Source organism: Falco cherrug, chromosome 8 (assembly GCF_023634085.1).
Source record: "Falco cherrug isolate bFalChe1 chromosome 8, bFalChe1.pri, whole genome shotgun sequence".
Taxonomy (NCBI): domain Eukaryota; kingdom Metazoa; phylum Chordata; class Aves; order Falconiformes; family Falconidae; genus Falco; species Falco cherrug.
The window spans coordinates 58944211-58962168 of record NC_073704.1 but is presented as its reverse complement, the minus strand read 5'-3'; the positions used below and the strand labels follow the sequence as shown (position 1 = coordinate 58962168).

The 17958-nt window shown below is 55.5% G+C and overlaps 1 protein-coding gene across 1 annotated transcript; it reads left to right on the top strand.

Annotated features, from left to right (window-relative positions):
• Positions 1 to 236: 236 nt before the first annotated feature.
• On the top strand, positions 237 to 13020 carry CDX1 (caudal type homeobox 1). Its single transcript, XM_005440606.2, has 3 exons — positions 237 to 798; positions 12407 to 12552; positions 12764 to 13020. Exons 1-3 carry the CDS (start codon positions 372 to 374, stop codon positions 12968 to 12970), a joined length of 780 nt encoding a protein of 259 aa, XP_005440663.1. The 5' UTR covers positions 237 to 371; the 3' UTR covers positions 12971 to 13020.
• The last annotated feature ends 4938 nt before the right edge of the window (positions 13021 to 17958 follow it).

Genomic DNA, 17958 nt, shown 5'->3' with positions numbered 1-17958 from the left:
GGACCACATCCAGTGGCTTGGGGACACCTGTGGGGTAGTGACAGCAGCGCGGACATGGGGTCCTCAGTGGCCCCCAGGGTCACCCACAACCTCATCCCCCTGCAGCCAGGGTGGGAGGTTTGAATTCGCCCCTCTCACCCGCTGGGGTTCCTGCACTTTGAAATGCAAACCTGCCTTTCAATGCAAATGCTGCGAGAGGTTGGGCCCAATAAAAGCCCGTGGGCAGGGAGGTGCCTGGCCCCAGGACACAGCTCCCCAAGGCGCCCAGGTGAGTGGCGGTGAAGGAGGGGCGGCCGCCTCCCTGCCAAACCGAGCCCGGCCGCAGTCGGCGGCACGGCAGCGCAGCATGTGTGCGGAGCTGGACGGGGAAGATGTATGTAGGTTATCTTTTGGATAAGGACACCAACATGTATCCCAGCCCTGTCCGGCATCCCAGCCTCAACCTCAACCCCCAGAATTACATGCCGGGGCCGCCCCAGTACTCGGACTTCGCCAGCTACCACCATGTGCCTGGGATTAACAACGACCCGCACCACGGGCAGCCAGCAGCCGCCTGGGGCTCTCCCTACACCCCTGCCAAGGAGGACTGGCATTCCTACGGGACCACTGCTACACCTTCCACTGCCAGCCCAGGGCAGTTTGGATTCAGCCCCCCAGATTTTAACCCCATCCAGCCCCCAGGCTCTGGACTTTTGCCTCCACCCATCAGCAGCTCGGTCCCCCAGCTCTCCCCTAACGCCCAGAGACGCACCCCGTATGAGTGGATGAGGCGCAGCATTCCCAGCACCAGCAACAGCGGTAAGGTAACCCCCCCAGCCCTGCACCCCGCACCTTCCCCGCTGCAGAGGATCACTGGGCTTGAAGCTCTCCCTGCATGGGGACTGCTGGGAGGGACAACATGCTTGATCTGCCCTCCGCATGGCGCTTGGTCCCCAAAGAGCAGGGGGACCCCACTGCTGAGGTAGCAGAAGATGAGGATGGGAAGGGAAGATACTGTCCTTCTGTGTTGCTGACAGCCAGGGTTATATGGTTGGAAAGTCCTTTTCCTTCAGCTGGCCTCTGTCCCTGCACCCCTGCCCTTGTCTGCCACCACTGGGTAGGATGGGCAGAGCCAGAGACCCCTGGGACCTCAGGGCCCTGCCAGCCCTGAGGGGGTGCTGGGCAGGATGTCCCATGCGTGCAAGGTTGAACATGGGGGGCTGCAGCTGTGCATGAGAGTGTGAGTTAGCGAGCAGCTGAGTGTGCGAGCCTGTGTATGGGAGGTGCGCACATGTGTGTGTGCCAGCTGCCTTATGCTGCGTACATGTGCAGTGTGTGTATGTGTGCAGGGAAGGTACCCTATGTATATACACAGAGGGAAGGTGCTGTGTGTGGGGTGTATATATATATATATATATATATATGTATATATAAGATGTTCAACGCTTGTGAGGTGCTGTAGGCTCTTGTGTGGTGTGAGGTACCATAAGCAGTCTGTGTGCATGGGGCTTGCTGCGTCAATAGTCTCACCGAGTGTGTAGGGGGGATGCTACACACTCAATGTGTGCATGCAGGGTGCTGTTTGTCAAGGATGGTGCTGTGCGTGGTGTGTGTGCAAGGTGCAGTGCGTGTGTGTACATGTGGTGTGTGTGCAAAGTGTGGTGCGTTTGGGGACAGTGCCACATGGAGGGTGCATGTGGGTGCTCCGGGTGCAGCATGCTGTGCGTGCATTGGCGCAGCTTGTGGGTGCCTCTGCTCCTGTGCCCACTGCTGCTGGGGGCACCTGGTGCTCGTCATGTCCCCAGGGTCCTGTCCCCCTGTCCCCAAGTCCCCGGGGTCTTGTCCCCGCTGAACTCCTGACCTGGAGGCGGGGCGGGGGGGGGGGGGGGGGGGGGGGAGGTGTCTGGGTGACCCCAGCTCCCTGCCCGCTGGGCTGGGGGCCCTGCTGCCCACTTCAAAGGCACTGGGCAGGTCCCCCTTGGGGCCAGCCCAAATTGACAAGGGATTTGCTTTGTCATGGAGATGGTGGCCGGCTCCTTTGGCAGTGAGGTGAGGTGCAGGGCCCTTTGTCCTGTCCTGCCCATGCCCTTTCATCTTCCCCTCCAGGCTACGATCTATCGCTGCTGCCAGCCCAGTCTGGACCCATCCTGCCCACAGGGGGACCCTCTGCCCACTAGGTTTGCCTGAACCTGCTGTCCCAGTCCCTCTCCTGTGCTGGCCATGAGCTCTGCAGAGCACTGCTGGGGCCAAACTCACTACAGGAGTGGCTCTGGCCATCCCTCACGGGAGAGTTTGCTTTTTGCTTTTCCCTTTTACCGCTGCCCCTTATCCCTGGGATGAGGGCTGGGGCTCCCTGTTAGCAAAGTGTCTCCAAATTTAGGCTTCTTTCTGGCTCCCTGCTGGCCAAGCCCCGTGTAAAGACCCTCACACAAGGGGCTCATGCAGAGAGGTGTCTGGGGTCTTCCAGCATGGAAAATAGCTCCTCATGTTCACCAGATCCGCGTGGCAGGGATGGGGATGGGGCTGTCCTAGTGGGATCAGTGGCTGCAGTGAAGCAGGCAGAACATCCCGATAAATGGAAAAAAACTGCCCCGGTCTGGAAAGAGGAAGGGAGAGGCAGGATTGGTATTTCCTGGCCCATTTTAAGCACTGAATATACCTATTTAGGAAAAATGTCTCCCCCCATACCCAGTGATGGAGACCCACAGGCATGCCAGGGCTGAGGGCTTCCCTCTGCCGGAGGGTGGAAGGGGGGTGTGATCCTGCAATCCCGCCATGCAGCTGCGAACCAGCCACTTCTGCAGGTTTTGTAGGTCTGAACATCTCCGTTTCTTCTGAGAGAGGTGAGAGGGAAAATTAATGAGGGAAGAAAGACATCAGCACACATCTCCTCTGGATCAAGGGCATGGTTTTATACCCAGCAGTGGGGCCCGAGATAAAACAGGGGCTTGAAAGTGCTTCTGATTGAGTTAGATGACAATTGAGTTGATTGAATTCTGGAGAGATATCGTTAGTTGCTTAGTTTGTATCTCTTAGATTAAATACATACAAAGGGACAAACAAATCAGCCTTGTTCCCTTTACATGCAGAGGAGGAGCTGCCCCAGCGTAGCCACAGCGATGCAGGGATGGGTGCTGGGGTGAAAGCCCCTTTCTTGTGGTGCTTGCTTAGGATGGATGACCAGCAAGGTCTCTTTTTAAGGCACTTGCAGATTAAGGACATGTCTTTGTGTCTCTGATGGGTCCAAACACAGCGCTACTGGTGCCAGGAGGCTGCAGGATTCAGCCATGATGGGACTATGTACTGGGAGACAGTGGGATGCAGCCTGTGTTTTCCAGGGCTGCCCTTTAAATAAAAAAAGAGCCTTTCTCCGTTAAGCTTGAAAGACAGCAGGGAAGAGTTGAGCTTGACATAGATAGGGGTGGAATTCTTAGATGAATTGTTTTATTGAAATCAATAAACTAGACTTTAATCAGTCTGGATTGATTAACTACCTGTCTCACCACAGTGGGAATAGGAAATGAATACATGGAGTTTTTTGCTATAAATATCAACAGTTTCTTTGTGAATGCTATAAATCATAATACTTCAGAGGGTTGTAAATTAAGGTTCCCTCTCTATCTTGCCTTGTATAAACAGCTCTTGGCTGTAGTTTGAAAGCTTTTGGGAAAGAGCTGTGCAGTGGTAAGAGAAAATGTTACGCAGGGAATATGAGTGTGTTGGGGATTTCTGCAAATGCAATCTAGAGCCGAAGAAAAGCCAACGAGAAATCTCCCAGTGACTCACTGCAGAGTTAGGCTTTACCAGGGGATGATTTTATATACCTGTTGCTAAATATGTGCATGCTTCACCTGGCTGAGCCAAGATAACCCTGCAGCAGGAGGGACTGCGATGCCAGAGGGCCAGTTGCTGGAAATTGGGAGTTAAAGGGAACCAAGCTGGAAAATGTCCCCAGGCCTCATTTCTCTCTCCGATGTCACCTCTTTTTCTGCTCATAAAATCTTCACGAACAGCGTGTCAGAGCCTCATGCTTCCTCCTTATTCACAATTATTTGCAAACTTCCCTGTGAATTGCACCCCAGCTCTATAAAAAGCTCAGGAAGGCGGCTGGAAAGGTGGCTGGCTGAACTTTGAAATTCACCCTCTGCTCTTTAGTTATGCAAATCCTCAGATACTGCCTTGGGTCTGGCTTTTAGGTCACTAATCGAGCCAGGGCCACAGCAGTGCTAAATATTGCAAGTGAAAGTGCAATTGGGGCATCCCTTGGGGAGGTGTATGGGCTAGGGGCTCTGTGTGGTATCGGTGCCCGCGGTGCCTGGGCTGGTTTTGGGGTGATGGAGAGTAAACAGTGATGCTCCGAGCATGGGCGAGTGGTGATTTGCTGGATATGCAGTTTTCTGTCTCTGTTTTCACTATTCAGTTTTCCAGCTCTATTTGTTGCCTTAGTGAGGTCCATGAAAGCTGGAGGAAAAAGTAAAATTTGCAATAATGAGACAGAATCATTTCCCCTGGACAGGCAGCATTCCTGCCATGCACGGTACGTTTTGGAGTAATGGCTGGAGGGCAGTGCATTTCCACGGTTCATCCCTGTGTGGGGGACCCCTCTTTAGCACACAGTTGCTCCCCATGATGAGACCCTTTGCTTCCCTGGGTCACTCGGTGTGTGCATGCATTGGGCCCCATTGGTCTTCTCCCCTTGAATTATTAACCCACAACCTGCTCCTGGCCCCAGCTGGGATTTGTTGACTGCTTAGCCTGCTGGCCAAGGTACAGGCCTTTCAAACTTTCCTAGAATTGACTTTCCTTGAACAAAAAGGGCTTCCCTGGAGCACTGGCGGTACCTACGTGATGGGTTTGGCTGGCTAATTCCCCGGGATTAGCAGAGGGACACTTTAAACCTCTGGCCAATGACAGATGTTTCCTACAGGCAACCCTTCAAGGACGCCCACTCCAGTGCTGTTAGCTTTGTGATCGCCTGGATAAGGGGCTGGATCCTTCCCTTGCGCTGCCCCCCGGTAAGGATGGGCTGAGCCGTATGAGGCTGCAAAGCGGGAGAGGAGACCTGGTGCCCAGGCAGGACCACCGCTGCTTTGCTGTCCTCCTCCTCCTGTTGCAGCTGGGCCAAGCCCAGACAGGTGGCAGATTTGGATGAGCTGGATTTGGGCTCAGTGTTGCAGGGCTGGCATGAAGGTGATGCTCTAAACCACGCTGTTTCCAGCCCGCATGCGCTGGCCAGCCCATGCACTGCCCTGGCACCACTCCTTGCCTTCCCGTACTGGTATGGTCTTTGACCTGGCCCAGAAGCCTGACTGATGGTGCTCAGCTCAGCACTCATAGAACCATAGAAGCAACTGGAAGAATCTTCCCATTGACAAAATAAAAGGTAGAATCATTGCAGGGCTGGGAAATGCTTGTCCCAATGCCCTGCCTTAGGCTGCTGCCCCCAGGGTTGATGCATCTCCTGTCATGTTGCTCTGTGCTCCGTGTTCAGGGTTGTGATGGGGAACTACTGGCTCACTGCAACCGCCTTGGGTTGGGTATGCAACTTGGGGTATGCAGCTCCTGGGAGGAAGATGAGGCCTGCAAGGGGGGTGCTTTCACCCTCGTGTGTGGGTGCGGGTGCAGATCTGGCCCCATCCTGCTGTGCTGGCAGTGCAGAGCCCAGCTGGGGCCAGCCTGTGCTGCTGTGCACCGGGCTGCACTCCCTGCACCTGGCTCTTTGCCCAGGTGTTTCTGCCCCTTCCCAGCAGCCAGGCTGCCCGGTGCAGCTGTCCCGTACACCAGACCCCGGTCTCTGCCTCCTGGCTCTGCCAGACCCATAACCTCCAGGCACATAATCCCCAGTCACACACTCAGCACAGCTTCTTAGGAAGCACCGAGCTTGATCCTCTCTGTGCAGGAAACTAAAAAGCCATCAAGACAAGTGGCATGGTTTTGTAAGTGAAACATTTCCAGTGCATGATGTACCGAGCTGAGTCAGGTTTTATTGCTGGTGGGTGCCCACAGGAGCACTGCCATTTGCTCTGAAGTCTTTGGCACCAGGAAGAGATTCCCAGGTTGGGTCAATGTCAGGCAAACAGCCATCCAAGGAGCTGCCCTGGGGGTAGGAGGGTCACTGAGCTCCTTGGAGAGACCTCTAGCACAATTGCCCACAGATGAGTCCTGCCTTCAGGCCGAAATGCCCATTTCCTCAACCCGGAGCATAGCTGGGGGAGTCTTGGCAGGGTCCATCGGATGAGCATTCATCCAGCATCCTCTCCCTCTGCAGTATAAAGACATTAAATATGTATGTGGGTGTGGGGTGGTTTCTCTCACCCAGTTTTTGACACCTGGCAGTTGTCTGAATCCAGCCTGCTTTGGCAGGGGTATGCTCTCAGGCAGGGATCTCAGGAAGGATTGCCCTCTGGAGGGGTTCGTTTTTTGCTCGAGGTGATGAAGCAAGCCACACGGCTCCAGTCCTTTGCCCCGTTTCAGTCGCCCCATTCATCACCCCTCTGCTTCCAGCGGCAGGGGAAAAATAGCTGATGATATTGAAGCATGCACGGGAAGGGGGAGGCTTGTGAAAACCCTGACCTGCTGGTTCCCAGCACTCAGGGAGGGTGAGGGGCCCAGATTTATCCCCTCTCCCAGACCACAGAGCAGCGTGGGTGCTTTGGGGTTGCTGCTGGAGGGGAAAGGAAGGGAGCAAGCAAGTGTGGGCAGAGGAAGCACAGGGAGGGCATCAGGCAGCTCAGCCCCTGCCACTGTCATTGCTGACCTTAGGGTTCCCGTTTCCAGTAGGTTTAGGGACAGCGCCATGAGCTGGGCTGTCTGTCCTGAGCACCAGCATCACCACTGCCCAGCACGGCTGCCATCGTCACTGCTCGGCAGAGGGAGCATCGACCCCTCCGCACAGACAGCTGGAGCACATCTGGCTGCCAGATGAGGGTGGCTCCAGCCAGCCTGGAGGCTCCTGAGCTATAGATGCTGAGCCGCCTTCTGGGCCTGGGGTCTCTGTCATGGGGCATTGGTCTGCTGGCTGTCCCTGTCTTTGCGGGGAGGGGGGACAGGGGAGACAGGGGGACAGCTACCCCCAGGGAGCTGCAGATCAACACAAGGTTAAGCTGTTCGGGGAGTCCCACCAGCAATCAGAGCCCATAGCTCTGACCCTGGGGCTCCACTCTTGTTTGGAGTCACTTCTGTGCCTCAGTTTCTCCATCTGTAGCATGGCCTAAGATATGCTGGGGGAAGGGGGAAGTTTTTTTTGAGTTTTCCTTGATTTTCACAAATTACTTTTCCCTGGGAAGCAATGGCAAATCCTGATATAGCACTGATTCGTCTGGGATGTGAGGATTTTATCCTTTTTGCAAGTAGGTGCTGCTCATTCAGAATGAAGCAGCTTTATCATGGGAAGAAAGCACCCACCCAGGGGGAACAGCGTTGTACCCCATCTTGCTGCACTTTAACTCCACTGTGTACAAGTTCTCTCCCTGGTGCTCACTGGTGATGGGACTTCCACTCCTGATGCTTTTCAGCATTAGGATATTGTAGTGCCATCAGACGGAACCAGCTACCCAGTACAGACAGACGGGCAGACTAGGCTGTACAGATGGAGCCAGTGTGTGGCCAGAGCATCGCCAGGAAGGTGTGACCACGCAGGGTGGGTCCAGGAGCACGTTGCCCAGACTTTTCATGTCAGTCATGCGAGGAGCCACCATGCAGTGGGGCGTGCAGAGCTGCTGAGCAGCCATGGGGCCGGCCAGCCTGGCAGCAACAGCTCTGTCCCCCATGCCAGCACCTCCTGTGTAAAGCACCATGTGATGTGCCCATGTCCCCAGGCCTCGGGGACTTCTGCAGTGGGGCATGACAGCCAGCACCATGGTGGGCTCTCATCCCGGTGGCTCCAGCAAGTGGGTCGGGGCTGCTGTAACCCGGCTGCCCTGATCGGAGCCCTGATGGCTGCGTAGCCCATGGAGCCAGACTTTGCAGGTGCTGCAATTTTGAGCTGCTTTGACCTGTGAAATAGAGACCTTTAGAAAAGCACAGGTTTATGTTCCTCACTGCTGGCAGCTGTGCTGCTCCTGCTGTGGCTGGGAGGTCTATGTCCTGCAAATCGGGACCCTCCATTTGGAGCTGGCCCCTCTTAGCTGTGCCAGGCACGCGGGGCTGGGTGCCTCATTCTGTGAGGCTCCAGAAAAGACAAGTTCCAATTAACACATGCCAGCTCTTAGTCCTTTGCTATTTCCCACCTCCTCCCAGGGTGACACTGCCACCTCACAGTCTCTTTCCTCCCTGGTTTGAACCAGCCTCTCTCCGGCTGTTCTTAGAGCTGCTCAACACCAGCATCAAAATACCCCTCTTCCTTATCTGTTAAGGTGTTTGGGGCAGTTTCTTATTGAAAGCCATCCTCTGGCAGGCCAGGGTGAATTACCACCTCTCTGGCAGCCTCTGCCATGGCCATGAGGGTGCAGAGCCTGAGATGGTGGCTGCAGGGACCTAGTGTGATTTCCCCTTCCCCTGCCAGGCTCCCGACCTGGTCCAGGGCAGGAGCTCCAGCACCCCCATCCCCAGGGCAGGGATGCCCTGGAGAGGAGATCCAGACTGAGGGTTGAGACCCCGTCCCCCAGCATGTGTGCGTGTGCCTGCACACTCAGGAGCGCGTCCCTTGGGATTTGCACAGCACATTAAAGCTATTCCCTTATCTAATCATGGCTCAGGTGAGTGCTATTAGGGTTATACATTAACAGTAGTAATGATACCCTCTCCCCACGCAGCCATTGGCCCTGCCTTGATCCCAAAGCTGAAACCATTCCCACTAGCCCAGCAAAATGGCTTCATTTGACTGCCTGAGCAGTTCCTTTGCCTGGTCTTTTGGGGGCAAGCAGGAAGGACTTTAAATGCTAGGAGGCATCACCACCACCCTCTTTGCACCCCGTGCACTCCATCCATGCTCCCTCCCAGTGCAGGAGCAGCATCATCTCTGGGCTATCCTGATCCACTACCACGGGGCTTCACTTGAAATGTGGGAGCAGCTCCATCCCTCTGCTCGGCCATGCTACCCGCTGCAGGGCCGGGGTTTCACAGAATCACGGAACAGTCAGGGTTGGGAGGGACCTCTGGAGATCATTTAGTCCAGCTCCCTGATAAAGCAGGTTCACCTAGAGCAGGTGGCATGGGATCACATCCACACAGGTTTTCAACGTCTCCAGAGGAGACTCCCTGTAGGTATGAGGACTCCCCGTAAGGAGCTCTGGCTTGTCCCAAATTTCCTCTTTCCTTTCACAGAGCCATAAAAACTCTCCAGGAGAGAATTAAGTGTAACCCAGCATCCATATTCAAGGTAGTTGAATTATTCATTGTCAATAGTATTTCTTGTGAATCCTTTTCTTTTCCTTGTGAATCACCCACAATACATTCCTGAATTCAGCAAACATCGCTGAAACCAGCAATTAGTTGAGATGAATAACTTTCAGTTTCTGGCTTGGTCGTGAGCCCTCTGCTTTGAGTCTTTGCTACCTCATACGGGGCAGTGAGAGAGTGGTACCCAGCTCACACAGAGGTGGCTCTTCGGCAGGGCCGGGTATCCGCCAGGTCCCAGGCAAAGCACAGTTTTCATCAGGGGTGAATGGTGAAGAGGGAATAACAAAGAACAAGCTGTGATGGATCTATTTACAGCTGCAGCAGGAAATGATAATTCCTGCTGAAATTCATGGCAGATGTTGTATTCACAAACTGCCTTATTTTTTTTTATTTTATTTTTTTTTTTTTACTTTATCTGTCAGGTTTTTTCTCCAAGCAGTGGTGTTCAAATAGCAATATTGCAAATAAGATCATTTTTAAGTCATTATCTATTCAGCGAGGTTTTTGCTTTCAAATTAAAAAAAAAAAAAAGGATAACTATATAAGAAAGAAAAAAACTTGTCGCAGTCCCTGAGCCGGCAGCAGACAGAGGGAGCTCCATTTCTCAGGGAGCTGCTAAACCTTGCTTACATCTCAGCCGGCACATCTGGTTCACTCTGTAGCTCCCCAGGAATCACCGCGTTTGCAAATTCAGCACAGGTCCCCCCTGGGCTGGCATACAGAAGTCCTTCTCACGCTGATAAGCCCTTCATATGTGGGGCAGCAAGAGGTGGCACCGACCCCCTGGGAAGGACAGAGGCCCCGTGGAAGAGCGAGGGGAGAGCGAGGGGTCCCACGTGGGCCAGGTGCCCCTGGCATCACTCCAGCCTGGCACTGTCCCATGGCCAGTTTTGTTCAAGCCACCATAGCTGGTGTGTGCCAAGGAGGAGACAAACACCCAGCAATGCTGCCGCCGACCCCTCGCACACCGAATTGCTGCAGTTCAGCCATGTGTCTGCAGACATCTCCATACACACCTTGCTCAATCAAATTACCTTTTTACCCAGTTTTTACCTGCAGAGTCACCCTGTGTGGCCTCAGGCAGGTTTGCCCTCGGTGGTGGTAGGAAGGGATTAGGTGTTCGCTTCCAAACAGCCCTGGGTTGAGCTGGGCTCCCCACCCTCTAAGGCGGTGGCTGAGTTCATCACACCCCTCAAATACGAGTTAGTGGCTAAACCCCAGCCCTGGTGCTGGGAGGTCTGGTTTCTATTCCCAGTCATGTTGCAGCCTTTGTGTGCTCCTTTCCTCCTCCATAGATTGTTGGAGAGCTTCGGTGCATCTTGGGGACCACACTGGGACCCTCGGCCATCACCCTGCTCACATTGTGCTGAGCCCGTGCCAGCACCTCTGGGAGCAATGGCAGGAGGACACAGAGAGTGACATAGTCATGGCAATTGGGTGCTAACCACAGGGCTGCTGCTTTGTGCCTGGGAGCACCAGAGTCAAGTCCCAGCAGGGCAAGACACCTCCTGTGCCCACCCAGCTCCTGCTTGTGCCCAAGGGTGTGCACGCACTCGTGTGCTGCCACACATGGTTTGCTCGGTGGCCAATGGCAAGAGCTGGACCTTTGCTGGCTCTTTCTTATTTAGTAGAAAATCAGCTGCCTTTTTGCATCCCATGGGATGCTGTGAGGGAAATGACCTCGAGGGAGCCCCTCTCGCACTCACAGTGTGCTGTTGCCATGGGTTGACCTGCCTCCTATACTCTTTTACACTTGTCTTTCAGCATAAGAAGTGCCTTAGGAAAGACCCTGTCTCCTTGTAATGGGGTAGCAAGGGAGAGACACCCTTAAAAATAAAACTGAGTTGGTTGAGAAACAGATTTGCAGCCTGCGGGTTGGAGTTTTGCTCTGTGGAGATTCTCTGATGTCTGATTAGAGCTGAGTCCATTCTGGAGTCTCTGAAGCACAGCTTTGCTCTGCGCCACCCAAACTTCTACTTTCACTATGATCAGAATTTAATACTGCTGAGGCTTCTTCGCCCAGTTTGGCCCAAACTTGCTGATGTGCCAAGGACTTGTTAGGAGGAATGGATTAACAGAATGGCAGGCACAAAAAAGTCCCCTTTCCTGGGGGCAGCAGGCTGCAGATGAAATTGTACAGGTTGCTGGATCACCAGAAATCTCTCCTTGCACATCTGCAGCAGTGATAGGCAGTATCCTGTCCATGCTGGTACACCCAGGGCAGCCCCAGTGATATCCATGGAGCTGTTCTGGGCTTGCTCCTGCCCCTTCCCATGGCAGCACTGCTTTCAGCAGCAGAAATTCATAAGACGGGCAAACATGTTTGTCAGGCAAACAAATGGCTGGGTTCCCAGTCAGAAGGACGGTGGCTGCTTAGCTGAAGGCATGGCTCCATCCCTCTTGATGCCCTGGAACAGGATTTTGCTAATTTGGGTGGAGAAGCAAATATTCACAGCTGTGTTTATTCTCCACCCATGGGCTCTTCTGCAGAGGAAAGAACCAGGGACTTGTTCCTTCTGGTCATAGGTGTCCTTCCTTGAAGTGCTACCTGCACACCCCGTGACCCCCAGCCCAGGCAGAGTTCAAGCCATTGGCTCTTGCTCCACAGCTTGCTCTGTGTGTGTATGTATTAATGAAGGAGCTAACAGAGAAGACGGCTGGGCTATTTTTGGCTGCATTTTTCTGCTAGAAAGCAGCCCTCCCAGGCTGTATTTTTGCAGGCGGCTTGTCCTCAGCCCACAGCAGGGCTTGCAGCTCTGCTCCTCTTGGGGACAGTGTGTCATGGTACATGGGATTTGTGGTCCGTCTTCTCAGGATGCCTCTGAATCTCTTCTGCTCTTTCCACTAAGCAATTTCCCCAAAGCCCAGGTACTTTTGAACACAGAGAAACAACCTGGTGCTAATGGGCATTAAATTCAACAGAAGCCTCATGACTTTCTTTTCCACTGGTCCAAGGGCATTGCCATATTTCTCCTGAGCTGTCCACAGGTGGTTGTGTATCAACTCAATGCCCTTGGGGATGTTCCTACCCCTCCACTGCTCCCCTTAATCCCCTGTCAGCTCACCCCAACTCTGCTCTCTCTGCCAGGCAAGACCAGGACGAAAGACAAGTACCGGGTGGTGTACACGGACCACCAGCGCCTGGAGCTGGAGAAGGAGTTTCACTACAGCCGCTACATCACCATCCGCCGCAAGGCTGAGCTGGCTGCTGCCCTTGGGCTCACCGAACGGCAGGTCAGTGCTGCGGTGTCCCAGGAAAACCACATCCCGGCTGGAGATGGGACTGGGAGGGGGAGGGCTGCAGCCCAAGGTCCCACCTGCTCCACCGCTCTCCCTTCTCTTCCACACTCTGGGCTGCACCCCCTGCCCCAGGGGGACCCTAAGAGTTGTCATCCTTTGCTGCATCCACCCCCATCCCTTCATCACCATCTTTGCCTTTCTGCAGGTGAAAATCTGGTTTCAAAATCGGAGGGCGAAGGAGAGGAAGGTGAACAAAAAGAAGATGCAGCAGCAAAGCCAGCCCACCAGCACCACCACACCGACCCCACCAGCTGTTGGCACACTGGGACCCGTCGGAGGCCTCTGCAGCAGCAGTGCCCCGAACCTAGTCTCCTCGTCCCCACTGACCATCAAGGAAGAATTCATGCCATAAGCCCCTTCACCAGCTACAGACACCAAGAGATAAGCACTATGCAGCAGAGCCCAGCCGGTCCGTGTGCTCTGAAGAGTGACAGTCCCTTCCCAAAGACACAATGGTCCCCGGCTGAATCAACAGGGCAGCCAGCGCGGCAGGGCAAGGTGGCACCGGGACCTTGCCGAGGGGTCGGTGGGCTCTCTCCTATGTGAAAACCATACATTAGGTAGTATTGCTCTCCTGTAGGAAACGTGCACCGGTCTGGTCTCTAGTATTTGCAGCCCAAAGCAAGGTCCTAATGTCAGCAGAAGGAAGGGGGGTGGGGTGGTGAAGGATGGCTTTCCTACGGTGCCTCAGGTGGAGCCGGTAGGATGCTTCCTTCAGTCCTCCTGCCAGTCCAGCTGCCTGGTGCTTTTGCGGCAGTTCAAATAAGACTGAACTAGAGAAAAGACCTGGCTGGACTCAAGGCAAAACAAATTTCTGCTGAGCTGGTCTCCTGGATCCGGCATTCTGGGAAGGGGGGTGCCGAAGGCAGAGCAAGTTGGACTGCGGGAGCCAGGGAGGACCCTCAGTCGTAGGATCTGAGGGGGGATTCCTTAAGACCACCGTGATGGTAACAAGCTGGAGCACATCCTTGGAGAGAGTCCCCATGCATCCTCACCCCCGTTCCCCAGCTACCCCCAGCAGCACCTGGCTCCTGTGCCCCCAGCTCTGTCCCTGCAGCCACAAAGAGCCCCATGGAGACTCTTCCAGAAGCTCCAGTGCCCCTGGCTGTGCCATGGCAAGGTGGCACCACAGCCACGCTCCACCTGGAGCACAGGGAGAGGAGAGAAGGGAGCCAGGCACAGACACACCGGAGGCAGATCACCCTGCTGAGACCTCAAACCACCTTCCTGTGCGGAAAGGGAGGAGGACAAGAAGGTCTGCCATTGGGACAGGGTGTAAGAACCAGCCCCAGGCTGTCCAGAAGGACTGATACTGGGAGAACTTTGGGGGGCTGCTCCAAGGGAGTGCAGCTGCCACAGGCACTAGGAACTGCTGCCAGGGTGGGCAGGGGCTGTATCAGGCAAAGGGCTGGCACGTACCCTGGTGTTAGGTGATGGAGAGGTGGTTTCCAGAAAGACAGAGAAGTGTTTTTTTCCTGTTTTCTTCAAAACCCAAAGAACTCCAGGTTTTGTTCTCCTTATCTCCCCTCTCCTCCATGCACTGTACCACCTGTCACCCACTGTGTGCCCGAGGCCAGTAACTAATGCCCCTCTTTTTCTGCTGGTGAACTGCAGCTGAAATGTCCCTTCATGCTGCTGAGTCCTGACTGCTGCATTGGCCCAGGTTAAATTACAGCCCAGTTTCAGATGTCCCAAAGGCCAGCTGGGCACAGCTGGGACACAGGAGGGTCTGCAGCACCTGCTCAGGGCTGCTCTGGGTGCTCCTGGGCTACAGCTTCCCAAGACCAAGACAGGAATGAGGGTGCACGAACCTTGCATGGCAGCTTGCATGGCCTTTCCTAGCACCGTCTCTGCAAGCTCCAGAAAGGTGGAGCAGCAGACGTGTCCCCTGCTCCCTGCAGAGCACCCAGCCAAGCCCTTGCGTCACACCCGACACTGGTGCATCGCATCATTCAGCCGCCCTGTCTGCCGCCAGCCTTGCACCACTCCCAGCCCATCCTGGCCCAGAAAACAAGGTGCCTCAGGCACACTGCAGCTTTTACAGGCAGGTCCCTGCCATCCCACTGTGCCTGCTGCCCCACTCCAGCCTTCACAGGATTTGGGTGTCCCTCCTGCAGGGGCCAGTGACACCTCCCTCGGCCATCATTGCCAGCTGCACCCAGGATGAAGGTTTGCATTGGCTCAGGACTTTGGCTCAGTTTTTGTGTATATAAGGCAGAACTGGTTTTCATTTTTATTTTTTAGGCATCAGTGAAAATAAAAGCCAGCAGGAATCCTGCATGCCACAGGCTTGTTGCTATCTCCTCCTGGCCTGCAGTGCTGCGGCTGGGGAGGAACGCCAGCGCCGGGGGTCACACCAGTGCTGGTGCCCCCAGGTGCAGCTGGAGTCAGAAGTGAGGGGTTCTGCCCAGCCCCACTGAGAAGGGTGTAGATGCACGTCTCGTGGCACGGCATGGCTGCATCCCATCCTTTTGTCACCGCGAGGGCTGGCCATGCTGGGCGACCTGGGGGCTGCAAACTCCCAGCCCTGGGGACAGCTGGGGAAAGGGTGAGGCTGGGCTTGGGCTGGTGAAGGCCAAAGAACAAGGCCAGCTGCCCATGGACGTGGCCATCTCCCATTGGTGCCTCCTGGCCTCTAATCTCATTTTATGGCTGTTGATGGGCTGAATATCCTCCTTGTCCAAGAAAAGCAAACAGAGAATGAGGATGTGAGATAGTGCCTGGGACAGCTGGCATCAGTGCCTGACACTCTCCTCTCTCCATTCCAGCCACGTCCCGCTGGTCCTGCAGGGCACTGAGCAAGGGGCTGCCCTTGAATCCCTGCCCAAAGTGCTCCTTCAGCCCCAAAATGTGCCAAGTGTTGCCTGGGAAGAGGTGGGGATGTGTGTGCTGAGGTGCATGGGCAGGGCAGGTGGCTGTGGAGGGACACCTGATGCAGGATAAAGTCCTCATGGGTGGAGGAGATGGAGGAGCAGTGGCAGGATGAGGTGGCATTGCAGAGAGAGGGACAGAGCAAAGGGTTTTTTCCTGTCCTTGCAGCTGTACCCTGATGACCCCACACTCACCGGCACGGCATGTTGGGCTGCCCGTGGCATGGGGCCACCACCTCCCTGCACCCCTGCCAGGAGAAATGGGGCGTCAGGAGCTCAAACAGGGGGAGGCAAATGCAACAGGGCTGGTGCCGTGTGGGAAAAGGGGTGGGACTGGATGGACCACCTGCCCAAAGGGCTGGGCTGGACTGGGGAAACTGGGGCCACTTCTGTGCGAAGACTCCAGCGTGGTCCCCACACTGGGGGCTGGCTCCTCCACACACATCCTCCTCCCTCACCAGGCTTTGCCTGCCTTTGACAGCCAGTTTTGTCATTGCCACGTGGGGCTGGTTGGTGGGATCCTGCCCTGGCAGGGGATGGGGTGGTGGCAGCCCAGCCTTGGGCAACACCGTCACCTGCAAGGGGGAAGCCTGGAATGGGACAGAGTCCTGGGAGGGTATGAGACGTGCGTCTCCCCAATTCCCCTACTGCGCTGGGGCACCTGTGGGTGGGGGAGGGGCTAGGCCAGAGGGAAGATGCTCTGCCACCCACCCAGAGAAGCTGCGGGTGCCGTTGACAGGATGAAATTCCAACTGATACCCTAATCTGGTGCCTGCCTGTTTGCACAGCAGGGTAAAAGTCCAGCGAGCCATGGGCTGTGCCCTTGGGTCCCTGCCGCCTGTGTGTGCACAGGGAGCCGGCGCTGGCGGGAAGAGGCAATAAACGGGCCCACACACCCAGCCACCCCTTCCCCCAACACACACACACCCCTTGGATGGGTGACGAAATGCATCTGCTGCATCCCTGCTCCCATGTCCTCCCTGCCTTCTTCCGGCCACCATTTGAACAGGGATGGGCAAGCCTGCCGGTCCCCCCCGTGCCAGGAAAGGGGCTGGTGGACCCCATGTCCCCACCAGCTTTGGGTTCTTTGGTCCAAACCTCCTGGACATGTGTCACCTTGATGGTTGCAACCCCGGCAGGTGACAGGCACTCAGTTTTAGCACCTGAAACAGCTGCCTCCCAAGTTGCATGGCCCCAGATGGAGCCTGGTCCTTATGGGCACAGTGTGGCCCCATGGCCAGGGGACCCTGGGGACTGTCCCCAGCAAGATGCCACAGTTTCTTCCTGTTCCTTCCTCTCTGCTTCCCACCAGCTCCTGCTGCCCAGCTGCACCCCTCCTCAGAGAAATCTTGAAATCATCATCAAAATAAGGCCACACACGCACCAGGTGGCCAAAAGCGCCGCCGGCCTGCCAGCAGCCTCCGGCATGGCACACTTCCCAGCAGTGACTAACCAGAGCACCGCTGCTGTATCGCCTTCCTCGTGTCTCACGGAGCGGATCTGGGCATGGTCCCATCCTGCTGCCAGCCACCTTCTCACCTCTTCCCGGGTGCCTACCACCAGAATGCAGGTGGGATGCCCTGAGCAGGGTGGGCAAGGGTGTTTCCCCAGCCTGTGTGCTACCCTCCCTTTTCCCACCGATGGCAGGCAGCATGGGCAATGCCAGTGCATGTCAGGCACTGCATCAGGATGGAGAGACGCATGTTTGCTTTTCTGCAGCCCTACCACCAATCTGTGCCCATGCTTCAGCCCACGGAATGGAAAGGTTTACTTGATGTCCCGGGGGCTGCCTTAGGCATGTGGTAGAAGAAGGTAAAACTTGCTAGAAAGTGCTTGCAAGCCCGATGTGTGCTCCCTAGTGCCAGGCCCTTGGGGATCAGGGCATGGGCACACCTGTGCAACACCACTGTTCTCTGCCTGAGCTCTCCTGGGTCCCTGGACTGCACTGCTCCTCACGGAAACATCCTTCTGGCTCTTACTGCCTCTGGGGATGCTGTTCCATGAAGTGGGTCTTTTGCCGGCTCCAGGGCAGTGCAAGACTCAAGCCAGCTCTACAGTGAAAACTGGAGCATCCCAGATAGCCAGGGTGGAATGCCTGCTCCCTGGTGGTCCCAGGCAATGACTGAAGAGCTGATGGTGCTAACCAGAGCAGCACCAGCTGAATCAGAAAAGAGAGCTCCAGATACAGAGCATCTCACCAGCAGTGGTATCAACACAGACATTTCAGGGCAGCACCAGCCCTGGATGTCTCTGCTGGTAAATACTGCCCTGGAGGCAGGAAGATAGGGGCTCAAAGTCTACCCAGGGAAGGGTGGGTGGTTTGTGCAGGGCTCAGACCATGCTGGCAACATGGGGCGGGGGCAGCTGTGAAAAGGTGGCACCAGCCTCTCCCCTCCCACGTTGCGGAGGTGTCTGTGGGAGACTTCTCTTTAGGTGGAACCCGAGGGAAAAAGCCAAAGGGCTGATACAG